General features: G+C 41.1%; 1 protein-coding gene across 2 annotated transcripts; it reads right to left on the minus strand.

Annotated features, from left to right (window-relative positions):
- Positions 1-691: 691 nt before the first annotated feature.
- Positions 692-26,096, minus strand: rhpn1 (rhophilin, Rho GTPase binding protein 1). 2 transcript variants are annotated; one of them, XM_036134256.1, is made up of 16 exons: positions 25,799-26,096; positions 25,599-25,701; positions 23,442-23,557; positions 15,806-15,934; positions 15,084-15,159; positions 13,461-13,538; positions 13,179-13,303; positions 9,942-10,108; positions 9,048-9,235; positions 7,667-7,823; positions 6,106-6,231; positions 5,807-6,001; positions 5,650-5,726; positions 4,042-4,188; positions 1,035-1,187; positions 692-929 (listed from the first exon to the last, which is right to left on the minus strand). In XM_036134256.1, the coding sequence occupies exons 2-16, from the start codon at positions 25,647-25,649 to the stop codon at positions 720-722; spliced, it is 1,995 nt and encodes a 664-aa protein (XP_035990149.1). In that variant the 5' UTR covers positions 25,650-25,701; positions 25,799-26,096; the 3' UTR covers positions 692-719. The 2 variants fall into 2 exon arrangements, with proteins under 2 accessions (XP_035990149.1, XP_035990148.1); XM_036134255.1 differs by having other exon boundaries at positions 25,838-26,095.
- Positions 26,097-26,815: the final 719 nt, after the last annotated feature.

Below are 26,815 nucleotides of genomic sequence, written 5' to 3' on the forward strand. Positions count from 1 at the left end.
ATTGCTTCCTAAGATTAAGAATCAAACTTGTTTCCGCAGAGTATTCATTTTTCAACCTTCAAAGTAAAGCGGCTTGCCTTGGAATAGGATACAACAGATACTTAAGGATGCAACCGCTGCTTCTTTGGTAGCTGGAGCAAAGGCCCGTTTTCAACATTTCTTAAAAATAAAACGCAACCTAACCCCTGCCAGGAGGATCGGGCCATGAGAACGACTGTCATGCCAAAATAAACTCGTTCTTAGACCCAGCTCTCACTTCTGAGCATCAACACTCATTAGTGCTATCGTTTCCCTGTGGTCTCATAATTATTTCTCATCATTTAATGTCTTAGTTTCTAGATACAGTAAATTTACTGTACAGAACATCGCTATCGTATCTGTGTATACAAACCAGCTCTTAAAATATATATTTTTTGTACAAGCAAAGCCACGTTGTCTTTGAAGTACACTTTGTATCTGCTTACATCAGTTGTTTTTTTTTTTTTTTTTACCAGGTATTTGTTTTACCAGAGGAAGCATTTGCCAAACAAACTCCCATTTTGACCAAAAGTCCTCCAGGTCTCCAGAGAGATTTGCCTTTCCAGACACCTCCACCGCCACAGCCTGAGCTTCTTAGCTCAGCGGGGAACGCTGCTGCACGCCGTACCTTCTCTGCTGCCGCTGTGGCTCCCTGAGTGATGCCCCGCCCCGCCCCGCCCCGCCCTGCCGACAGACTCGTCTCAGTACATGGCCTCTGTGTCACGGATGTTTCCAAACGACAAACTAAAAGTGCTTCCCAGTTTCTTGGCGACACCGCTGCCTTCCCTCTTTTTCTTCCTGTTCCAGTTCAACAGGGAGGCGGAGCTCTGACCCTTGGCCCCGCCCAGCAGGCGTTGGCGAGCGTTTTCTTTGTCGCCGCAGTGGGACAGCATGGCGGCTTTTCTCTCCACCTGCGATAACAAAAAATAAATAAAATCATCGCACATCTCTCAGACCTGCAGTTGATGTCGGTCCAAACGCAGGAAAACAGGAAAACAGGAAAACAGTGCGTTTACCTGGGCGTCGTGTGAGTGTAACGTCACCACGCTGATCGCTACTTCTCGGTCGCTGCAGCTCTTCAGCATGTGGACTACCTCCCCGTGTTTGGCCCACTTACAGTCCTGTCCATCCACCGCTACGATGTAGTCTCCCTCCCTTAGTCCTGCCTCCTGGACCAAAAAAAAGGACATAAAGTCCACATCATCTGTAAATAAGAACATTTATGGTAACATTTTCTGTAACAAACATTTCTTCTTTTGCGCAAAGAAATTGGCTGGCGACCGAATTGTGAGCTTGATTGTTGTTGACCGACGAACAACCAGTAAGAAAACTGAACAAATCTATCCTTTTCTGACCAAACCTGGACACTATCAGGTCATGGAAACAACACTCCTTCGTGTAGAAGTCGATTTATGGACGGACTCAAACCTGGTTAGTAGTAGTATCCTTAATTCAACCAGGTGGGGAAAAAAAACCTCATTGAGATTCAAACCTCTTTTCCAGGAGTGACCTGGCCAAGACAACAGCATTAGTATCAGTGAGACATTTACAGGTGAGTCTGAGCAAGTACCGTATTTTCCGGACTATAAGTCGCAGTTTTTTTCATAGTTTGGCCGGGGGTGCGACTTATACTCTGGAGCGATTTATTTGTGAAATTATTACACATTTTTACTGGTATATCATTACACCTGTTATTTTCACACCAAACAGCAAGAGGGCGCTCTAGGCCTGTGTTGAATCAGATGTAAGCGATGTAGAAGCGGAAGTGCCGCATCTTCTACGTCCGGAGTTAACAGAGTTATTTGAAAGTGACACCGAGGATGAAGATTTCACTGGATTTTAGTTATTTGGATTGACACGGGCGCTTTGGTTAACTTCTTCGCATGTTATTTATGCTATAGTTATCTGAATAGCTTTTAATATGTTATGTTAACATACCAGGCACGTTCTCAGTTGTGTCATGTAGCGTAAGCCAACCGTACAATTATTCAGCCTGTTGTTGCCTCCGTTCTATTTTTATTTAAAATTGCCTTTCAAGATGACTTGTCTGTTCTTGATGTTGTATATTATCAAATAAATTTCCCCCAAAAATGCGACTTATACTCCAGTGCGACTTGTATATGTTTTTTCCTTCTTTATTATGCATTTAATGGCTGGTGCGACTTTGGAGCGACTTATAGTCCGGAAAATACGGTAGCTGTAATAAAAAAAAAAGGCAACTGCATTTTCTATGAGCTGTTAGGACGTGTCTGTGGATAATTCAGGCTGAGGGAGAGTGAGACGTCAAAGTTCCTCTGGTTTGTTCTTCAGAGCTTTCAACGTCTGTTAAGTAATGTGGATCTGAAAATTAAGCTTTTATGGTAGGGATTAGAGCGGGATAATATTAGAAAAACATGACTTTTTGTGGTTTTATTGTTGAATAATGGTGATAGTACAGGGACTTTCAGCTCCAGTCCTGTCTCTGCTCCAACACAAATAATCAGATCATTAGCAGGACTCTGGAGAACCTGACTCACACTGAGGAGGTAATTCAGCCATTTTTCAGAATTAGATTATACATAATGCCTGTGTAGGTCGCTGCTGGCGGCGAATCCAGCTCAGCAGGCATTCTGCACATGTCCACCTCTTCATATTCATCTACAGCTATAACAGCCGTCTTTGCTTTATACCTTCTAAGGACACATAACCTAACACGTCTCTGTAGTGAGATGCAGCAGCTGAGAGGGCCATAGTAACTGGGGGGAAAACCCCCCATCAAATAAAAGCTGCGTTAGCTGTTCCTAGCTAACGATGTTTACCTGTATCAACATGGTGGCACACTTCCGGTGCCACTATCTACTGTGAAAGCAACATTTTCCTCCCTACTCTGAGTCTTTTTCGTTGTCATAATAGTCTTCCATTGTGACAACCTTTATCAGCTGTGGAAGGAAATTAAGGAGAAAATCCTCCCCAAGAGCCCGGATAATGCAGTGATAGTTGAAATTCTGATTTTCTAGAGCACAGACTACTGTTTTAGTAATGTTAATTCTGCTAATCGCTAATGTAAGATGTAAAACCCAGCTTTACAGCGACTGCTCTCTCACACAGGTTGACTCTACTCCAAAACAAAACCTGCAAAGTGCGCACAACAGGAAGGCTAGAAAAAAAATATATTTAAATGTGAAGGTTTTAAAAATAAATTATAATTGTCTAGATTCGATATCAGCAGATCAAAGCTTAGGTGCATACTTCTCACAGCATTGTCACCCCCCTCACTTCTTATTTACTTAAGCTAGACCAGGGGCCTACAACTTTTACAGTCTAAAGAGCCATTTTGCCTACAGTCCACTTGAATTAAACTTGTTCAGAGCTGCAAATGTTGCCTGGCCTTTTGAAAAAAGACAACTTATAAGTTTTGATAAGGATACACTGAAGGAAATATGTTGTCATCGTTAAAGAAACGGCCTTTTATGTCTATTTTGAGATTTAAAAAAGAGGATGGACGGGATGTTGATAATTGTGGATAATGAAAAAAATCATAGATTCCAACATAATTAAACATGATTTAAAATTAAATATTACTGCCACTTTCAGTATCATTCTGTTGCCAAAATTAAAAGCAATTATTCCAAGAAAAAATTGCTAAAACCTGCATTTATTATCATTATTACTTTCAAATACAATAATAACAATATAATTTGTAGCCAATGTTGTTAAGAGCCACTCGCGGCTCCAGAGCCACAGGTTGCTGACCCCTGGGCTAGACGTTTGAATTCATACGAGTTGAAGGCAGTCTCTGTTGTTTCATTTCGGCAGGAGTTTTCTGTGGTAAGGAAAACATCTATCTGTTCATCTCAGGTAAGATCTCGGTCAACCTGGCTCCTCTTAGCTCCTAGACTGATCGGTTACTACATTATCTAAATATCAGGTCTGCCCACAAACACATTTCACGTACGGCGATCATTTCCAGAAGATTCATCGTGTTTTTATTTGAATTTGTCCTCTAAGCCCAGAACCCTCCTCTACGCCTGCAGGAAGTCTCACCTCTGCACAGCCGCCAGGCACCACTCCAGCCACCAGGACAGGGGAGTCCCCTCGCAGCGTGAGACCCATCCCGCCTTCTCTTCTCTGCAGGTGGATCACGCGTGTGGGGCCCCAGCGGGCCCTCGCACAAAACACCGACAAGGGACCCTGCAGCACAAGAAGCAGATCTGTCTGATTGTCAGGTTTCTGATTTTATTTGTAGAAAGTGTCTCTCTAATGTGTCCTGATAAGAAAAATCAGGTTTTTTTGTATGTATGGATTATGAACATATGTATGGATGTATGTTCAATTCAAAACATTTTCAATTTAATTCTATTTATATAGCGCCAATTCGTGAAGCATGTCATATCAAGGCACTTAACAAAGTCAAATTCAACCATATTATACAGATTGGGTCAGATTGTACAGATTGGTATAATCTGTATAATCTGACCTATATAAGGGAACCAGTTGATTGCATCAAAGTCCCGACAAGCAGCATTCACTCCTATCCCACTTTTAATGGGACATGTAACTGAAAAAACAAACTAATATGTTAAAAATGCTGAAAACCTGGTTCTGTTAGCATGTATCCTTAAATTAATACTTTGTTGAAGTGTGAGTTCATCCATTGTCAACAGCCCTCTTCTGACGACTCCAATCTTTTGGTCAGATTCAGTTAAAAAATCCAACTAGGCCATTGCTACACCTAAAATTTCCTCTGGTTCTTCCATTCTTTAATCTCCGTGTTCAGTTTACCGGAGGTTGTTTTCAGACGGATATTGACACATGTTTTGTACTCATAATTCATAATTTAGTCCACCGTAGCAAAAAAAAACCCAGTTCAGTGTAAAGAAATGAAAACCCAGAGCTTAATGCTACAATCCCAACGTTTCACTGTGGGTATTACGTGATAGTATTGTTTCCAAACGTCTAGTTTGGTTCCTTCGGATCACGACACATTCTCTAACAAGGTTTTAGGAGATTCTAGTCAGGCCTAGATATGTTTTTTTGTTTTTGGAAGAAATGGACTTTATACCCAACTTCTTGGTTCAGACACATGGAGCAGATTGTTCTCACAACCAACAACAACTTTGAAGAATTACCTAAAACTCCTTCAACGTTGCTGTTGGCCTCCTTGCAGCCTACCTGACCAGGTTCTGTTTTTCTTTCCTTGCTATAGAAGAAATGTTGAGTTTTTGTAATGATCTTCATGTTCCACTTTTCTCAAGTTGTTGATGACCGTTTCCCCTGTGCCATGGTACTGTATGTGTTGTAGAACATGTTGAACCTGACTGATATCTTAGTAGTAAAACATGTCCAGCCAGAAGCCTACATGCACTCATCATCGGGAATAATGTCATTCATTTTTCCACATTGTCACTCAATGAGGAAAACCCTGAATAAACATGAAGGATTGAGCAGACTCTTACGTATCCGTGGTCTGCAAGGTGTGTCTATGGGATGAAAACTCCATATGTGGATGTTATGTAGCAAAAGCTCTAGGACTCTTATAATTTCTCAAATCCAACGTAGAGACAAGTTACACACCTGAATGAGACTCAAAAAGCCATCCTTTTTTTTTTATCCAGAGCCTAAAAAAGGTTTGCTATATTTCCGTTTGCTCACCAGTCTTTGAAAGATGTCAGTAACCTGGACTGTGGAGAAGCTTGGCGGACAGATGTCTGGTTTCTGCTGGGTGTGAGCTGCCAACACAAGAGGCCACAGTCTCTAACAGTTCTTCATGAATGGATTAAAAGCAACAGTGCGCTTACGGCGTTCCCACCTTGTATTTCTGGGGCTTCTGCGGTTTCGTCAAAGTCGTCTTCTCGGTCCAGCTCCAAGTAGCTCTCCAAGGAGCGTTTGTGCGTCTGACAGAGCACGTCCTGCAGGATGTCCATCTTCCTCAGGATCTTACACAGACCGTGGACCCGCAGGGCCTCCTCGTGCCTCATCACTGCGCGCCGGAGGTGGGCTTTACCTTAAAGTTGGGCACAAGCGAGGGGATGAAAAGTCTGCCCTAGGTCCGGGTAGACGGTGAGGTAATTGCCGCTGAGGGCAGCTTCCTGAGGCACGCCGACTCACCGAGCTTTCGCCGTTTTTCGGGATCCTGCAGGATCTGGCTGAGAGTTTCCCCCGAAGGAGCGTTGACGTAAAACTTGAGGAAGGCCTTCTCTGCCTCCTTTTCACGCTCCTCCCCGTCAGAAGATGCTGCGGGAGGAAATATCGCATCCAGTTAAGAGGTTCAGAAGAAAGGCGTCAGAATCTAATCTAAGTAATTTCAAAGAAAGAAAATGAAACATATCTAGTTTTTCCAATCGACTATTATGATATAAAAACTAAGAAGGTATTAATGTAAATTAAATGAAAGATGAGCCATTTTATGTTTTTAATAATGTCTTTCTCTGGAGACCTGCAAGTTTTTTTTTGCCTGGGTTGTCTGTTCTCTATCCAGCCACTGGTCTCATTACACTTTTCCCAAAAAAAAAATCGCCCGATTAACTACTAACATTTGTCGTTTTATTCAGATTAACAGACAAATAAACACTTATGTGTGTGTTTTCTTCTCAAAGCTTCATGTAGGTTTAGGTTAAACCTTTTTAAAATAACTATATATTATATTTACAGTATAAAATACACTCTGATTTTTGTTTTCTGCTAAATTCTCCAGAAAGGACGGCACAAAATTACTCCTATAGTTCTACATAGACAAACTACTTCTTCCTTTAAATAGGACAACAACATACACAGGACTACACCAGCAGTAACTTATTGTTATTGATAATTACTCTGCTGCTGTTTTCTTTTTCATTTCTGCCTGTTTGCATGCACATGGCGTGTAAAACCGTCCCGTAGGCTGGAGTCATTTAAAGACAACAAAAGGCTGCTGCTGTCCGAGTCCCATACTGACAAGCCAGTACCTTTAATCTCTGGAACATTAAAAAAACAAAATTATATATTTTGAAAAATAAAGATGCTTCGTGGGTTGTATCTGTAACCAATACGTCGTTCACGTTGGCGGACAGTAAATTGGTCTAAAAGCTTCCTGCTTTGAGTCAGAGCTGTTTACCAAAATTAAATGTATTTGCTAAACGCCTGATGTCCGAAAACAGTTTGTGATTGGGCTCAGGGATAATAGTCATAATTTTTGAAGACGTGCAGTGGTCAGAGGAAACTAAACTTAAATTGTTTGTTTAAAAAAAAAAAGCTTGGAAGCGGAAGAACCCCATCCTAACTGTGAACTACGGGGGTGGCAGCATTGCGTTGTGGGTATTTTCTGTACGTCTGGTGCACTTTACTGATATCATAAGAGGATAACAATTTGTGCAAATACTGATGCTAGAGAAAGTTGAAGCAAATGGGTCTTCCAAGTGGACAAAAGCCCTCAGCATACCACCAAATTAGTAGCTTAAAGACAAAAAAAAGTCAGTATGTTGGAGAGGCCATCACAAAGCCCTGATCTCGGTACCATGACAAATTGGGCAGAGCTAAAAAAAAACTGTGTGAGCAGGACTGTCTTTTTCAGCTTTATAAAAGCTTGGTTTATCTTTTTGCTTGAAAAAAAACCCCCAGTAAAGTAAAAAAAAAAGGCTGAGGCCTGAATCACTAAACAAAATAACAAACTCAGATGAAAGATTTCCCTTACACGTGTGCTCACAGAGGGCAGCGGCTGCGTAATAGTGTGAGAGAGCGCGGAAGTGCTCAGACTTGACCTGGACCATGGAGGCCCATGAAAACGGCACATAGTCCTTCATCAGAGGCTGCGTCATCGTCTGGTGCACCAGCAAGTAAACGTCTGACACCTGCAGAACATGTGTCACAACATGAGAACGCTCACAAAGGGCGAAAATACTGTAAGTTATTGTACAACAAAAAAATAAGAATCTCCACCTTTTTCACAAGTAGATCTTTATGTAGTTAAAGCATGCATAAAAATCTCAAAACCCCATTAAAATAATTACAAATAGAAGATAAGAGGTTTTAAAGTCCATTTACAAAATAGCCAAAAGATATTAAGTGAAAAGAAAAAAGACAAAATGCCATCCTTTGTCTCAGGAGTGAGGTGCAGCCTGGATTAAAGGTAAAACTGGTCAAGTAAAGTGAGTCTGATAAACCTAAATCGGTGAAGATCAACTGAAATAAAGACGCACAAATAAGTGTATTTCCTCCTATCAATAAAAATGTAGACACTAACGTTATTAAAAAATAAACCAGAATGATGCCCGTGTCTAAGAATGCTCAATATGTTAAACATAAGTAAAAAAATAACCCTGCTCCAGCGACTCTGTTTAAACACCAGATCTGCTTACCATTTATTAAAAAGCCAGAGCATATTTATGTTTAATGGTAACATTAATAGCTGTGTTTTTTGCTAGTAAAAAGATCCTGAACTAGAGTGAGAGTAAATCTCATGAGATCAGCATTTTAATACAAGACAAAACCTCAAAGAAGCTTTTAATCAGCTTCACAATCAAAGGTCATGTAGCTTCTGCAAACGTTGAACAGTGACGGCCTTTTTTTTAAATTATTTTAGACCAAACTCTGTCATTACATTTAAAGATTCTTCCTGTTTCTTCCTTTAGGAGCGATTGTCTGAGACATTTTCTAAACCTGATGGTCAACTATTAAAAGGGAATAGAAATAAACAGTAAATCAGTAAATTTAGTTTTTTTATTAGTTCTCTGGTGATTAGCATGTCAAAGATGGAAAAATCCAACTTTTTCCAATCTGTAAATGCATCTTACCATTAGCATGTTCGCTAAAGCGCTTTGAGTTCAGCAAAAATTAGGTAAAGGTTGTGAACATGTGCATTTTCTGTTATATTCAACACCAATAACTCAATCAAGGCTCTCATCTTTTATTGTTATATTTGATTATGGGATTAAAAGTTTATGTAGATGTGTTTGTGTGTTTTACAACCCTTATATAGGAATCGGCAACTCTGACCTCAGAGAAAACTTTTAAAAACCCGTTCGGTGCGTCTCTAGTTTTGATCCAGGACACAAAATAAACCAAAGGTAACTCACCTGCGCAGCTTCTTGCGCCAGCTGCAGTTGGGAGGCAAACTGTGCGTCCTGCGTGGTGATCGTGATGCGTTCAAAGACGCACTCCTGCACCTGAGCGACCATCAGGCGGACCAGCATGCCGAGAGACGGGGCGCTCATGTCCAGGCTGGGAGCGTTGGAGAAGTTCTCTTTAAGGTAATGAAATGCACCTGAACGGATGAGGCAGGCAGAATCTCAGACTGTGGGAACAGCAGATTAAACTTTGGCCCAAAGGGCACCAGAATCAGATGTTGATCTCAGTCACGATTTGGTTCTCCTATGGTAAAATAAACATTATTCCGACTGAAAACGTGCGCTTTAACCACACAACTCTTAAGAAAATGCAGATCGAAGCCTCCCTAAAATCACCATGACTGTGAGATCGTGTCAGTTACCTCATAATATAACACATTACCCCGTGTTGGATATGTCCGCCTATGTAAAGAATATTTTAAAAAGATTTATTAATAAAATGGTATCTGTTTGGTTCAAAAAATGCTGAATTTAGGAAAATGTAGAATAATATATTTCTAAATGATGCAATGTCTATTTACTAATTCTAGCATATTTTAATCCAGGGATTCTTTAACAACTTAAATGTCTACTGTTTGCACTGAAACAGCTCGTTATTAAAAATTAGTCAATAACTGCAAGGAAGAAAAATATATGATATTTTTAATTATTGACAGCATATAATGGCACATAAAAAAGGTTTTGGCATTAAAAATAAATTGAACCTGGAGTTGATGAGAAAAATAAGAATGCTGCTTTGGTTCAGGATCAGTCAGAGCAGCGTCAGAGTTGTACTTTCAGACTTTATTTCATGAATCTCAGTAAATGAGTAAAATGTCTGAGGGGTTTCTGTTCTGCCGGCACCTGCAGCTCGCTGAAAGGCGTCTATGGCCTTGTCGACGCTGGCCGTCGCCGAGCGGTCCTGCCGCGCTCCCATCTGCGTGTACAGCGCTCCGATGTTGAACAGCACGCTTCCCTTCTCAAAAGCCAGCGAGCGCTGAGACGACGGGACCCCTGTCAGAGAGTCGTACCTGAGGGATGAGGGAGAGAGGGGAGGGATTTTTACCATTTCAGGGTCATAAGAAATTTACGTGAATTGAAATAGATGATTAATAGTCTTAAATGAATGACATTATTCCCGACGATGAGCGCATGTAGGCTTCTGGCTGGACGTGTTTTACTAATCCTGAGTGTGGTCATCGCTTTTCAGCAGTCAGATTAAAATAAGAACATGCCTGTGCAGACTCTCACTTATCCGAGTCTTAACAGATAAGATGTTAATTTTGGTGGCTCGCCCTGTCCGGCTGCCACGGATTTAAGCCTGTTTGCTGTTAAAATAAAAAATAAAAACTTTTACCTGTATCTAAAAGTGCTGACCGAAGACGTTTTCATTATATATTAATGTTTTCATAAAACGTTTTTTGAAACAAATCTCCATTTCTGCACGTACATAAACAGTTTTTGGCCTCCAGATGTGGCTCCAAATGTTTAAGTACGTTGCAGAAATATCCCAGGCCCTTAAAGTTTTCCCCAAATTTCAATGTATTTTATCAGGATTTCATGGGAGAGACCAACACAAGGGAGTAAACATTTTAAAGTGAATGGAAAATTATGGTTTTCTAAATTTTAAATTTTTTTATCTGAAAAGAAGGCAGTTTTTTTAGTCTGATATCCCTAAACAGGATCCAGTCCAAGCAATTAGTTACCTGATTAGTAAACTGGTGTGTAAGTTACTCTGAGTGTAAATACACCTGTCTTGCCATCTAAGGGGTTATTGTTTCATCCTCCCCGTTTTATTCTCTGTTTTTTTTGTGGAGGAGTGTAGTGCAAAGAGACAATTTAATTAAACAAATAATTGTATTTTTCTCAGTATCCGTATAAACAGATGCCTTAATATCACCAAATGAATGTATCGACGCCATTTTAAACAAGCTTTGATTGTAAAAACACCCAGAGTGCTGAAAAACGGGACACAAACACAGCTTTTGGGGGTCAGATTGATTAAATGACCCGACAATATTAAAAGACAGGGAGTGCTTGAGAACGGGGTCAGAAACATGGATTCAGAGGAAAATGGTTCTGAGCACAGCTCCATGCGGCGCACTGATCTGGTTAAACTGTGACAGGTGGTTTCAAAACAACGCTATGTGAGCTTTTGTCAGTCCTCGACGCGGTCAACCCGGGTTCGACTCAGACCTGCGGTCCTTTGCCGCATGTATTTCCCCCTCTTCCACCCCCTTCCTGTCAGCCTACTGTAATAAAAGGCGAGCCACTCGAGCCGCAAAAAATGTCCCAAAAAAAAAAAACAAAAAAAAAAACTGTGTTTTTACTGTTTTTGTCACCAATTGGGAAGACCGAAAACAAATCTGACCCTGGAGTTTTAAACAAGGTTTTGATTGGTGACCCCAACTCCTGACGAAGTGGGTTCTTTCTAGTGGCCCGGTTCGGAGTAAGCACTAACAAAGAGTCCGGGTATCAGTGCTAAGAGCAGAGTTAAAAGAGAATGTTTCACATTAAAGAATTTTAAAGTATTACAAAATGGCCCAGTCAAAATTTGACAGAAAATCAGCGGAAAGACTTAATTGATGTTCACAGATTCTCTCCATCAAACCGGACTGAGTTGCAGTGTTGTTTTCGTCAATGATTTCGTTCACGCCCCTGTTTTTCGTGACGATAACGGGATACACATGTCTCCTTGATGACTAAAACATGACTAGACGTGTGTGGATTTTCGTTGACAAAACGACACTAGACACAAATGTTAGTGGATGTCCAAAATGCATGTTTCTGCCTATTCTTGCTTGGCCACGCCCACCCTGTGTTTACTAATCCATTGGCGGACCGTGACGGCCGCGGAACGTTCTACAAATAAAGTTGATAGTCGGGAATTAAGAAAGGGTCAGTGCAAAATATTAATATGTGATGCATCTGAAAGAAAATGCGACTGCATTGCAGAGGGAGACGGCGGTAAATGGGGGGGCACAAATTAGAGACGAGGATGCTGTCCAGGCTACAGTCCATCTTAGACAATGTCTCACACCCTCTTCATGACACACTGACCCAGCAGATGAGCTCTTTTAGCAGAAGGCTCCTCTTACCCAGATGCAACACTGAGCGCCACAGGAAATCATTCCTGCCTGTGGCTATCAATCCTTACAACGCCTCCCTCAGTTATCCTAACACCTCCCCTTTGTAACTGTCATTTATGCATTCTCTGCACTGTTCTTGCACAAGTCACCATCACTTCACTGGGATTCCCATATATAAAACAATGTGTGTATTCTGGAGCATGTAACAAAAGTAATTTCCCCCTGGGATCATTAAAGTATGGCTGAGTCTGAGTCTGAGATGGGAAACTACCACAAATCCTAAGCAGTTCACCACGCTGATATTCTCTCAGAGGTAAGTTGCTAGAAATCATGTTAAGATGGAATATACAAACAATGTTACTCGATAATAGTGCAAAGCTCTGTCAGAGACATAGCCCAAAATATCTGCAGCTTTAATGCAGGAAAGAAAGAAAGAAAGAAAGAAAAATATTTCCCTTATAGTCCCACAGAGGGGACCTTTTGTCTCTGCGTCTAACCCATCCCTCAGGGAGCAGTGGGCTGCCTACACTGTGACACCAGGGGAGTAATCTGGGACTAAGCGTCTTGCTCAGGGACCCACAGTGGCAGTCTGCGGGGATGGAACCGGGTACATGCGACCTTCTCAGAGTGTATGCGCTGCCCCCCCCCCCCCAGCTTTAACAAACAACTGAGTCATTGCTGAACAAAAGTACATGGCATACTATTTATCTTCAATATGGTTAAAATAATGAAAATCCTGTATCTTCAGTCTTTCACTTTACATGTATGCACTACATTGCGTTTGTCTCTGAGAAAGCCCAATAAACTACAATGAAGTTTGCGGCTGTGAAGAGTGTGAACACTTTTTAAAAACACCAGATGAGCTATATATAAAAAAGCAACGCTGGAGAGGATTATTCCTCAGGGTTTTTTTTTTTATTTGGTGTGTACATATTGTACCAGTGGGCTGCCCAGTTGGTAGCGTCCCCTCGTGACCCTACATGGATAATCAGTGGATGGGTGGACATAGTACCAGTGAAAGTGAACGCCCAGGTTCCTGTTTGCAGAGAAGAAGCGCTGGTCCAAATAGTACAGCTGATTGTAGTACTCCATCAGTAGCTCTAGTCCAGCCTGGTTACGACTGGGTGTACGCATCGCCTGACGAAAGAAAAAAACAAAAAAGAAGAGATATTCAAAATAACTGCTGGTGACTAGGCTTCATAACTGTTTTTGTTTTTCGATCATCTTCATGAAACCAATACTAAACTTGGGGAAGGTCTGTGGTATATGAAACTGTGAGGGTGCTTTTATCAACCTGTCTGAGCTCGATCAGCTCTTTGATCTCCTTGTCGTATAGACTGCTGTCCTCTCCGTAGTGCTCACAGATGAAATCCTACAAGAGGAAGGGGATACAAAAACAAAAAAATATTGCTTTATGTGAGGACAGACTGTCTTATTTCCTTTGGACAAACTAAAGAGGATTCTGTGCCGCACAAATTTCAGCTCTGACTGATAGCTCTCCCTTTCAGGAGAGAGCTGTGTACTCAGAAGTGCCTTTCAGCCACTCTACAATTACAACCTATAAATGTAGAATACATATATGTTTCATATCATTTATATCTCTTTTTTATATGTTATACAGTGTTGATATTTGTGTAACGTATTTCAGATATAGCGTTTTTATTCAAATTAGCTTCGTAAATGTGCCTTGCTGCTGTGACAATCCGATTTCCCCCTTGGGGGAATGAATGAAGTTTTACCTCCTGGGTTAAAAATGCTTTTTTTCTTCCTTTAGCTGTAAGATTTAATCTTTAAAATTAACAGAAAGAAACGCTTGAAGTCCGTCAGGCCATGCATAATGAATCTTGTTATTTGAGGTTTTAACTTTTTAACAATTACTTGAAACTATTTTATTCTTAAATTATATTTAAATTTATTTACAAAGAAACTGATTTTGCTGCCCTTTTATAGACCAGAAGGGCGCTAATCTGCCAGCTTCAGATACTGCTAAAAAAAACTAGCCTACTTTTCACTAATTCTTTAAGCTAAATAAAAGTAATAAAAGTGTTGTATTCACTACTTGTTTTTGGTAAAATATAAATTTCTTAATTTATATTGTAAATAAATCATTAATGCTATACCTGCTGCAATGTGCTACCAGTTTGTTACAGTAGAGACTGAAAAAGACTAAAAGCCTCTTTAAAAGTATATAAGCAGCTTCATCAATACATTATACTTATAGGAGAATATTAAACGGTCTTTGGTATTAAGGTGTGTTTATTCTCAGACATTTGACAGACTGGACACTAAACCTCCCTACTTCTTTGAACTGATGTTGATAGGTGTGAATGTGTGTGTGTGAATGGTGAATGACTGACTGTAGTATAAAGCGCTTTGGGGTTGTCGGACTAGTTAAAACGCGGTACAAGTACAAGTCATTTATGTACCATTTACCATAAAGGGCTCAACTTTACTCCTGATCTTAACTCAATAAGCAGGTTTTGGAACTTGATGAATAGAGACTCCTCACTGCTCTGGATCCGGTTTTACTTGGCTAGGAATTGGTGAACTAGCAAAGAGAATGAAGTTCTTTGAGATATGGAAGATCTGAAGAGAATCTGATCGCTGGTTCGTCTCAACAGGCTTTTTGCTTGACCTTTGAGGTCTGCTGATTGGCTCAGAGGACTTCAGATGACAGCTTAGGACCAATCGGTGGCTTATTTGACAGCCATGACACTGAACTATGGAGTTTGGATAATCCAATTGTGTGACTTTCGCTCAGGACTTGGGAAAAAAAGCTTCATCCAATCAGCTGTTTGGACCAGCCGGTCCATATTTGGTCCAACTGAGGGCCTCTTACAATAATATAAGGTTCATGAGGCAACATTTTTTTTCATGGACAAAACAAGTTGAAGAACGATAAGAATGCTTTCCTCACCTGGATAGGAACAGTAAAGTCCACTTCTTTAGTTTCTTTAAGACCAAGGGGGATCATGGGAACGCTGATGGCATCACTGTAGACGGACAAAAATACACGTTGCGGGTCTGCGTAAGCGCTAATGTTCACTAAGCAGGTTTCAAACACAAGAAAAGTCCGCGCCGCCATCTGCTCATCTTAAAACCCAGCGGGTGGGACTCTACCCTCTGACTGATCCTGCTAACCAGCACAGTTAAAGCCAATTATTAAGCCTCGCTGCCCGCTCAACCCCCCCAGGTAAGCCCCTACCACCAACTATGACGGCAAACAAAGCATGCGTTGCATGTGATGGGGTCATTAATGACACAAATGAGGGGATTTGTCCTGCCCCTGACCTTGGACTGTGGAGGGGGAAAACAACCCGACAGACAAAATTTGCATCTCTATAACTGTGGGAGCCTCCCACAGTTGCTAAACACCCAGCTGTAGGTACAGTCTGAACTAGACTTAAAACAAGTCTTTCTAAAGAAGAAAGTTACAAAGCAAAAAAAACAAAACAAAAAAACCCCAAAAAACCATCAGAAATCTAACTTTAGACAAAGGAAAAAAACACCCTTAGCCGAGCGTGACCACAGGAATATAACAGTCGCTTGTTTTCACCCGATATAATTAGTTTAATGAGTGTGGCCTAGATTGCATGTGAGAAACTCCGAAGAGGCCGTGGCTTGTGTCTGGGTGACTACCTGTCTGTCTGGTAGATCTCCATGTTGCTGTTCAGCTCTTCCAGCTCTTCTTTCAGCAGCTGCAGGTTGGAGTTGACGAAGCTGAGCTCCAGGGCCACAGTCTCCTTTACCTTGCTGTTGGTTGTTGCCCTACGAAATACAATAAAATTAAATTAAAAAACAGGCACAATGATCAACATAATAGTAGCTGTCTAATGATTATTGCACGCCTCGTTGTAGGGTGCTGAACTCCTTAGGCCACATCCTGCATGTTTACTTAGTAACTTAGTAAAGTGTAACTCACCCGAAACTTTTTTTTTGGCAGATAAACTGTATAAAGTGGGCTTAAGGTTGCTACTTTAACTTTCATGTGAACTCGCTTAGTGCTGCCCTCTTATCGTTGAGTGGTGGTTATTGCAGCAGAACTTTCCTAAAACTTTCAAACGGTACCTGCTTTCGTCCTCATAGCCCTGCGTTCAGGTATGACACCATCTCAGACACGCTCCGTCGTGAGTCAGACCTTCAGGGGTCTCCTGGCACTGCCCACTTTGTTGGTATTTTTCTAAATTTATCTGGGGGGTGGGTTATGCTTTTACATCGGGGTGAGTTACATTTTAAAAACACACATCACCTGCTTAAATACATTAAGCATTTGCATGTTTCTGCAGCTTGGGGTTGGAAAATATGCATTTATTTGCGAGTACGTTCAAGAAATGTTCACTTGCCTAATAATAGTGCGCAACGTGTTTTTCGAAAGGGATATCATTTTTATATGAGCCAATGCAAAGTATTACACAGTTGTGAAGTGGAAGGAAAAGGATACATGGGTTTTAAAATGTCTTGCAAATAAAAATGTGAAGAAGTGTAGCTTATATTAGTATTAAGCCCCACCCCAACCCCCGCCGATATGTTGCAGAACCTCCTTTCCCATAAATGACAGAGGCGTGTCTTTTGGAGTATGTGAACTTCAATAGACTCAAATGTTAGATCAAACTAAATCTTAATTGTTTTCCAATAAAGTTGTAGTTCGCAACAAAAAAAAAGTGTAATGATTACTTAGTCTTTTTATCTTGGTGTATGCAAAGCTGTGTTATGTTAAAAAAACTATATTAATAATACTACATTTTGGAAATGTACTTATTTCTATTGAAAATATTTACTTGGGTGAACCTATTTCGGGGACCAAAACAATTCATACAAATGAGTGAAGGTTCTATTATATAAGAAAATGCAATATTTAATAACACTTATCTCCCTTTTTCAGACTCTGGATGACATTATTACCACTTTGCTCTAACCCACTGTTATGATTAACAGTTTGAGGCTACCAGAAATTCTGGTTTTGTGATAAATAAAAGTTTATCAAAAAGGCAACTTAATATAATTGTGTAAAAATGAAATGACAATACCCATTCAACCCTAAATGTTTAAATACACAATTCAGACCTTAATTGCTGCAGATCTAGCTTCGTCTTCACTTTCTACTCTGTGCTCCGCCGTCCTTTCAGCCTATCCACCGTTCTCTAAACACAGACTTGGCACAGAGCAAAGCCAGCTCACACGGTTGTTCCAGGAAGTCCGAGGAATCATTTGCTTTGGAACAGATATGGTTTGCAACCTCCCAGACTTAATGGATGAATAATCAGATAAAGTGGAATAAGATGGAAAAGTTAACTCCAGTGCTGATATTTAACCAAGAACACAACAGGGGAAACGCTCATCACTATATTAGGAGAGCATCTGTTAAAAAATGCAGTTTGCAGATAAATTAATAAGCGTGTAAGGAGCTGAAGCGGTGCAATTTCATAACCCTTTGATCTCGTGGCCTTTTCTTGTCAGCACCGTCTCACTCCATTACCTTCTCCACGTAATCCGTCCGTGGGAAGAAAAACATATTTTTTTCTTTTTCTGTGTTTAAGGACACACTAAGAGTAAAGCAAAAGATACTTCTTTTTGGTTTTATGTGAAAGTGAATGCATCAGTCCAATGACAAAGACAGGACTAAATTTAAGCACATATAGTTGCTAATTTAAACAATAACCACATGACTGAAAGTTTGAAAACCCCCGTACTTTGAAAATATTATAACAGTGTAATTTTCTTCTTGATTTGGGTTTATAGCAAAAATAAAATGAGTTGTTTCCATCTCAACAACAATGTTTAATTTAAAAAGTTGGGATTTTTGTACTTGAAACAGCTCAGGTACGGTTTTGCAATGACTTGACCACCACTTCTTCATGCTGCATTAAACAAGTGTCTGAGAGCATAACACTTCCTATGATTTATTGCAGACCAAGCAGTTCTCAGAGATACGCATATTCCATGCAGAGTTAAATTTGTGATATATTGTTCCCATTCCATAAATGATAACATTGTGCAACAGCATTGGTTCTGATCTGTTTTTATCATTTGTGTTGTTAAAATACTGTTAAAAGGTAGACTTCTTCCCCCATCCTATACATGTAAATTTGCAGATTTACAATACATGGCCAGGAAATGGAAAAGACAATGAAAACAGAAATCAAATAGTAAAAGTACTACTGAAAACCTGAATGCATTTCGAATGTCAGTAAATGGAATAACAAATGCAGAAGGTACACAAATTGCTTAATTTAGTTTGTAATGGATATGACCGCCTTGAAGAAAAGCAAGTTACAATAAAATGTAATATCCTCCCAACATCTGACCAAATTTAATGCAATTTGCATAAACACTTAAACAGTTATGCAGTTAAACAGAATAAAAAAAAACTAAGAAATAGCCCAGGAGGGTTAATTCAACCAGTCAGAGCTCCTAACCTTTACCAGTCTCTTTATTGGTCACTCCCTTCCCAAGTCTCAGCATGCACACAGGCGTACACCTACGTATAGCTAGGCTAACGCCAAAAGGCAATCTGATTAGTCAGCTTTAAATGAGCTGCCAAATATCCCCTTTATTCACACCCACTTGCACGCACATTAGGCAAAAAAAAAAAAAAAAAAACCTAACTTACTCACTCAAAAGACACCAGAGTCTGAAGTTTTTACAGGAAACCTATGACTAAGCCCCTTTTCTGTGCACTGAACATCAAGAACATGGTGCATCCGAACACCTCCCACAGGCCCAGCGCTCCTGGAAGCAAAGTGAAACTAAAAGCTGCTTGTTCCCAGTGTTTATGTAGACTAAACCCAACGCACGCACAAACTAAGAAGGGGGAGGTTGATGGACAAATGAGTGGGGGGGAGCGGGGGGGGGGTTTGGTGGTGCTCACTGGGAATCTCTGCATGGGAACAGGACGGGAGGCGGACACAAAGCCGGCTGATTAAAGGCCGGCGGGCTGCGTGGGGGTCCTCTTTGTCTCTGTGACCAAGCGTCCCAAAAGAAGGCGCGGGAGTGTTTTTTTTCTTTTTTTTTCTTTTAATTATCTGCACCGAACTGAGTCATCAGCTTTTAGCACAACAGCCTCAGTTCAAATCAACTGCTAGCTCTAAAACGTGATTAATCGTGTAAATGACAGAGATCGACGAACGGTTTGAACGAAATACGAGTTTAAAATATTCTCTTTTTTTATCGAGTAGGTGGAGAGAAAACTAAGAATTCGCTTTTTAAATTTTCTAAATTTTAATAAAGCAAAAAAAAAAAAAAGTATGAGAAGCTATTCTCTGTTTTCTATTGAGGCGGGTCTACAGAGAGGGGGAGTTGAGCGGATAACAGGAAGGCTAAATGGAAACCTATTCACTCTACACACGGATGATTACCACATTTAGTAATACTTACTTCGTAACTGCGCTTATGGTTAAAGTCTTGATAGGATAAGCAGTTTAAAATATCCCTCTGCTTCTGTTAAAATGACAGTAAAATCCAGTTTTATGACAGACGGCATCACTCTCTCCCAAGCAGTGTGACGTCACCTTCACCACCAATGTACATAAGATCCTTTCACCACAGAAAGGCTACTTAATGCTCCTTTACAGCTACAAATAAATGAATGATTTAACAATGTTAAATACACCTAACAGTGAATCAAATCACAAATATTAAAAGGTCGTCATTGTGACGCGCTCACGTAACGCCAGTGTGCGTGCACGCTCTTTGCTAGTTTCCATTGCTGGCTGTGCATGCACACTTCTAGTATTTATGAATCCGTTTAGCTTCAGTGTTAGCCATTCATCTAGCTCCATTGCTCTCAAGGTAGACTTTAAAAATGGCTGAACATTGCAAGAAGCAAACTGCAGGGTTTCCTCCTACGTATTTCTTTCACGCAATCCCCATGAGGAAGAGCAGGTAGGATGGTTTTGCGCAGGCGGGCGTAATTATTGAAAAAGTGAATTGGGCGTTTCTTACTTACATTTCCGGAAAGAAATCTGCCACTCTGCCTTTTAAGTTGGACACAGCTGTATTGTTTTTAGTAATTCTCTGTCCCTTGATATGTTGTGCTTTTATGTTTTGAAAGTTTGCAAAAGTAAATCAAAATGTATTCTGTCTCATGAAGGACATATCCTCTAATTGTTCTGGTTGACGTTCATTTGTACAGAAATAGGCTTGGAGATTTTCAAGTATTGGCAGATTTTCAGTGCTGCAGTGAGAGATTGTTTCAAGTCACGTACAATGTTTTATGTTAGTATAGAAATGTTATTGTGAAGAGAGGTACATTTAAAATTCAAACAAGATTTTTTTATTTTATTTTTTTAAAATCACCTTTTTTGTGGCTTTACAAAACACAATAATGCAGAGTTTCATCATCTGAGAAGCAGCCCTGCCATCTAATTTCCATTCAATCCAGAGACACTGGGGAAGAGCAGCTTATTGCAGCCAAACACGTTCTGAGAAAGTCGAATGAGTTTTAAATTAGGGACACTTTCTTTGTTGATCCTAATAGATACAGACACAACATGAATAGGGAGGCAGAGTTGCGCCTTGCTTTAATTAAGCTGCTTCTCCTCCTCTTTATCACTACGGGTAGGCTGAAACTTTATGAGAAAGGGAGCAGCCTCAGCACGCAACATTTCTATATCAAGAATCTGTTGCACAAAGGCCATTCATTCTATCCTGTAGCTATTCTCAAAAAGAAACTGAAAAGTTAAAGCAAAAGGTCCACAAATATGTTTAGTTTCAGGATGAACACACATTAGGTGATAAATAAATTAATACTGAACAAAATAGAGCTAGGAGTGTGCTTTGCTACAAACCAGATGTGAACTCAAGAAAGTTGTATACAAGTATACACTTGCTTTGTGTCCCGACTCACTGATGATGCTGGTCTAAATGTCTTTCCACAAATTACTTTGATTTCCAAAAGAGTCAATTAAAATATGAGCAATTTAGGCGTTCAAGGTCTGAGCTGATGGTTCCGATTTAGTTTTTTCAAGGGCTTTAACACAAAAAAAATGCGTGTGCTGCAAGCTTTCTCATAGAGGCGGTAGCTCAGAGTCCAACAAAAACAAAAGAAATCGCAGGATTATCCCCGTTCAATGTTGATAGACCTCAAACAGGGGAAGTTCTTGGTTTTCTGCCTTGAATAAACAGAAAAAGATATTAGATTGTTTTGGCATTTGACTCGCTGATCACCAGTTAGAGCTGATCCAGGGATAATTGGCCCGGTGGCGCCGATGTATGTCAGCCTCTCTTCCGTCTGTCGGCCCCAGGGCAGCTGTGGCTACAATGTAGCTCATCACCGCCAGGGTGTGACCGGCTGTAGTGCAAAGCGCTTTGGGGTTGTCGGACTTGATAAAGCGCTATACAAGCACAGGCCATTTACCAGTTGAAAGCTAAAAGCAATATGCAAAGATTCAGAGAGCTTTCTGAGGCATCGGCATTAAAAGTCAAACTGTATTTGATCAAAAAGCAAGCTATGAAAGCAGATTTTAAGTTATTATGAAAGCAATGCAATTGCCGTTTCAAGCGCTTCGTAGCACTTTTCAACCTGCAGCTGCAATTACAGTTTTCTCTTGGTTATAAACAGAGTTAGGAACATTTATAAAAGACTCCCAGCCCGAGTGTGTGATCTCCGGTTTGATCGGAAACAACTAATTCTGCTTGTTTTTATAAACGATCCTCATCTTCTCGTCAGTCACATGACGCAGAAATACTCCCCAGAGCTTGACCTGATGACGCTTTCCTCAGAGTGCACTTGAGCAAAATCACCACACGATGTTCTGTATCGTGTTTTTGGGTTGGACCCAAGCCAACACGGGTGGCTTTTTCTTTATTAATTTGTTAATTAATGCGCCGCTTTGCCCCCGTGTTTAATGCATGCCAAAAACAGGCGACTGTGACGGGTCACTTCATCAATGCCTTGATTTAGGATCATCAGATTTTTTTACAGCAGTCGCCGAATTTATTGCTGGGATTCTTTCAGTTGGGGGGAAAATAATAATAAATATTTTTATGCTTTTAATGTTTGGCACCCATAATGACTTCTCTACAACAGATGTAATTACAGCCTTCTTGTAATGCATATTTGATGTTATTTTGTTAACCAATTTTACTTAGTGTTCACGATTCAGTTTTTTTTTTGTTTGCTTGTTTGTTTGTGTTTTGTGGTGAAAAATTCAATTGTTAACCACGCCGACTGATCTATGATGCTGTGGGCCTGTTTCTCTATTTTCTGATACAGAGCTTTGCATAAAGGCCATTGAACTCTGCAAAGTCTTTACAGTTACACCATTTTAGTGGAAATGTGACTTTACTTCCTCTACATGAACTGGGTTTTTTTTTTTTTTTTACAGACGTACTCCCACTCTTGAGTGCTGCATGACAAATCAGAAATGAGACAGATTGAAAACCTACAAAAACTTTGAGTTAAATAAAAAAAAAGCTAACGGGATGAGATTTTCCTACCGTATTTGCTAGTTTTACATATTAATGTGTTAAATGCCCATGCTGGTCTCGCACGAAATACATTATAGAGTTAAAAAAGTACTTTTTTTACCTAATGTGAGATTGTGGCACTGACAAAATAACATTGATCTTATTCAACAATGTTTCCACATATTTTACAGGTTTTAAAAAGGCAGAGGACATTTTATTCGTCCAAAATGTACGTTTTTGTTACCGTCTGATGGAAAATGGAAGTGACCTGGGTTTGAAACACACGAAAAAGAGCGCCACAAGAACACACAGGTGCTCTGCAATTCAAACAAAGATGTTTTTGTCTTCCACCTGGAGGATCAATGTATAGCCACCGTGCAGCAGGGCTGGACCATAATTAAAAAACGATATATATCAACCGATAGACGTATATGGATGATGAAAAAAACGCTCAATAAAAAGTTCAATAGAATAAAGGTTTTTTTCTTCCTTTTGCATATTAGCCATGTAGGTTAATATTACAGTCATTACATCCTCCCAACCAATCACAAACGCAGACATAGGAACGCTCCGTCACCAAGCTCCGCCCCCTTCAAAGGGTTCAGAGAGCATGCGTTCTTTTTACTTTTTTAAAAACTTGTAGTTTTGGTAAAAAGTTGGTTGAATAAAGGGTTGAGTTTGTATTCAGTGTTTGTGTGTTCTGTATGTAAAGATAGGCCACTAAGCAACAACATAAAATGACCAGTGCTGCACTTAAAATATATGTCTGAAATTGTTGATCATTATCGATATATCAATCAAATATGATTTGTATTTTATCAATCTGCTTTTTTTCTGTATCGAGGTGTTAGACGCTGATGTCGCTTACCTAAAAAGATTCTCGGCTCCTGCTCTCATGCGCATCTCCTTGTTGATCTGCTGGTTGATGCGAGCCCGTCGATGCTGCAGTTTACTGCGCTGAGTCTGAGCGAAGGGATCGCAGCCCTGCAGGGGAGACATTAAACCAGAGGAGGCAAAAAATAAAATCATCTTCTGATCCTTACCCCCAGCAGCCAATCTGAGAATTTGGCTTTACTACCTTGACATCAGAGTCAGGATTCAGAATCTGTCAATCAGTTTTTCAGGCACTATTTAAAAAAAAGGAAAAAAAAGAGCAAATATTCCCTCTCTAAAAACATGCAGGGAAGCATCGGGCCAATCAGGACCCGGACGCATCAGCAAGACGGTTAAATGTTCCTCTTCAATCCTTTTCCTATTGGCAGTTTGTAAAAACTTTCCACACGGATTATTATTTGTTATCTCCTCTATATAAAAAAAAAAAAAGAAATCCCCAGTTTGATTCGTTAGGAGGGTCTGGAGTGTAAACATGCTGAATACTCCCTGTGTTTCTCCACAGAGCTTTTTTTCCTAATCACCTTTCCCCTCCTGCTAACAGGAAACTGGTAAACGACGTGTCTCTTATTTCGATGGCCTCTTTCCTTCGTTTCGTTCCCTCTCTCCCACGCACAGTTTTGGTTTAACGCGCACGTCAAGGGATCCCCACAGGGCCGGTGTGGATTAGGGTCCCCGGCAACAGAGCGAGAAACGCCTGATAGGGGATGACCCTGATGAAAGCGTCGCTGCATGCCCTTCCAAAGCGCTCGCTTTCACTTAGCGGTGGAGGAAAACGGCACCGTGTTCACAAACAGGAACAGCCACGCGACGTTTCAAACGTGCCCACACATGATTTAGGAAAATTTAGGGAACAGCTGATCCAAGCTGAAAACAGTTTGTGCTCAGAGCTGGCTTTAACTTGACGACGGACGGATCTACCTTTGAAGCCAGATGGATTTGATGTAAAAGTAAAATCCTTCAGAATGTCGAGGGGTTCTTTCGCCCGAACTCCTGGTTTTCCCCAGGTTTCAACGGGTCTGTGTGGGTTAGACAACCAGCTGGAGCCTTTCCTTTTTCATCCAGAGTTCCCACTGGGTGCTCAGGCTGCCAGCTACCGTCAAAAGCCGGGCATACGCTCTACGATATTACAATACAGCTCAAACCGCGGGGTTTAAAAGTTCACAGCTCACCGTATCTGTTCTTACGCTCTGATGCGACCTGACTGCTAACACTGTACGTCTAAAAACCACGTGGGACTCAGCCCCGTAGAGAGACGGCGCTCCTCGGACTCGTCTAGCCGGAAGCCAAACGTAAACAGTAGAAGAAGAAAAAAGACGGATAAATAAATAAATAAATATGAGGCTCACTAGAACGAAACGCGCTGCCTTGGCGATTCTACGAGTTGCTCCTCTGTAGTTGGACTCCAAGTCACACGTACCGCCGCCATGCTTCTCTCGCCACTCCTATGTGCTCGTAGACGCTCGTAGCTCTGCTTCTACAGCAGGATGCGCTCACGATCGCCTTGCGAGGGCAACCGTACAGTGTATGCCCGGCTTAAAAGCATGTGCTTTGGGTCATAACAACAATAACAATCTTTATCAACTTGTATAATCCGATAAAAATTCGTCCCCTGCCTTTAAACCGACGCTTGGCAAGCAGCGGGTTGTCACGGTGTGGTCTTCCGGATCTCCCCTTCACTGGGCGCTGCTTCGCAATCCTCCCAAGGCTCCAGTTGCTTATCACATTTTTCCTTCCACTCAACTTTCCCATCAGCATGGTTAGGACACACATCCACTGACTTTTTTGTGTCTTCCCCTCCATGTGGAGGCGGTCAGTGACTGCCCGCTTAACAGCTGTGGAGTCCTAACATAACATTTCTGCAATAAAGATCATTTTTCGCTGGTTTGGAACATCCTAATAATCTGAGATAGAGAACCGTGTGTTCTCATGAGCTGTAGGCCATAATCACAAACTTACTAACTAATAAAACTGAATCTACACGAGGTTCCCGTTTTTTGAACTACTGTGAGAAACGAACCTCTCGGATCAATTTTTCTAGTTTTGGGGCGGGCTGGACACAGAAGGCTAAGTAAAAGACAGGGAAGAGGTTGACAGCGTCCACGTGAAGTGTGCGGGTTAGAGGCCGCCTCACCTTGCGGATGCTCCCGCTGTGGCTGCTGTCTGTCGGCAGCGTCAGGGGCATGTCGTCGTCGTCGTCGTCCGAGGCACCGTCTGACAAACACAACTCAAACTCTCTGCGAAAAGTAACGACGGTGGATTTGTTCCGGTCATTGTTCGCATCACACGATTTAGACAAGCAGGAAAAAGAAAAAAAAAGTTTTGTTCTCTTACTTAAGCCATAACTTCTAACGGCTAACGGTCATCACTTGCCTTGTGGCAGGTCCCTCCATCGTTAACCCAACAACACCAGGCGGCTTAGACGGCCCCTACATCCCTCGCAGCTTCAGCGCCAGCTTTGGACGAGCAGCAGCGGGCTAAAAGCGACAAAGAATAAGCCGAAAGCCGGGCGGCTCTGTGTGTCTTCTGAAAACAACCCCGCGCTGGCTGAACACACTTTTTTCTCTTGATAAAGCCTCCTCGTTGTTTTCGGACTGAGTGCTGAAAGAGATTACTCACCGGGGGCGGGTCGAGGGCGAGGACGGTAGCCAATCACGAAGCGCCGTCCGACGAGACAGTCGACCGGGCGAATCAAAGCGAGGAAAGGGGCAGAACGACTGCCCCCGCTGACCAATCACAAGTTTGCTAAGGCGTTACCCGGCGTTCCTCGGTCCGTTGCTATGGTTACCGCAGGGGTAGTGGCTTGTGTACTGGTTCCAAAAAGGTGGCAGCAGCCTTGTTCTCGTCAGCGCATAGAAACAACTCAAGGAAAAGTGGTAATAATACAGTTTTTATACATTGAAACCGTGATGTTTTATTTGCACCGGACATCTTAATTAGTTGCTATGGTTTTAGTTGAAGCCTGGCCGGGTCGTTTGTCTAGTATTCAGCTGCAAGTTTAACAGCAACCACATGCTGCAAAAAGCCCATTCGCCTGTTATTGGGACAAATATTAAACGAAGTCAATGCTCTAATCCAAACTACACTGTACGAGTGAGTGTACTATTTAAGTAAAGTTGTTTTTCGTTTGGTTCTCCCGATCTGTGCATTTTTTGGATAGGACCACTTGCTGGCAGTGTTGACCTCTTCATACTCACGATCCATTGACGAGCCACTGTTTGGAAAGTTGATGTGTAAAAGTTATCCATCCTGCTATATTTTTGTATAATAATAATAAATAATAATAATTATTATTATTATAATAGCCATTTTTGAAGGTATTATAGCAGATATTAACCATTATTACACATT

The sequence above is a fragment of the Fundulus heteroclitus genome, unplaced genomic scaffold (genome assembly GCF_011125445.2).
Source record: "Fundulus heteroclitus isolate FHET01 unplaced genomic scaffold, MU-UCD_Fhet_4.1 scaffold_78, whole genome shotgun sequence".
Classification (NCBI taxonomy): Eukaryota; Metazoa; Chordata; class Actinopteri; order Cyprinodontiformes; family Fundulidae; genus Fundulus; species Fundulus heteroclitus.

What these genes read in the sequence shown, in the direction of transcription:
- rhpn1 (XM_036134255.1), bottom strand. Translation starts at nt 25,857, where the DNA reads ATGGAGGGACCTGCCACAAG. An exon ending in TGCCCTCTGTGAGCACACGT is followed by an intron (nt 6,232 to 7,666) that starts GTAAGGGAAATC and finishes TTCCTCCCGCAG; the next exon opens with CATCTTCTGACGGGGAGGAG. An exon ending in CTGACATCTTTCAAAGACTG is followed by an intron (nt 4,189 to 5,649) that starts GTGAGCAAACGG and finishes CTTGTGCTGCAG; the next exon opens with GGTCCCTTGTCGGTGTTTTG.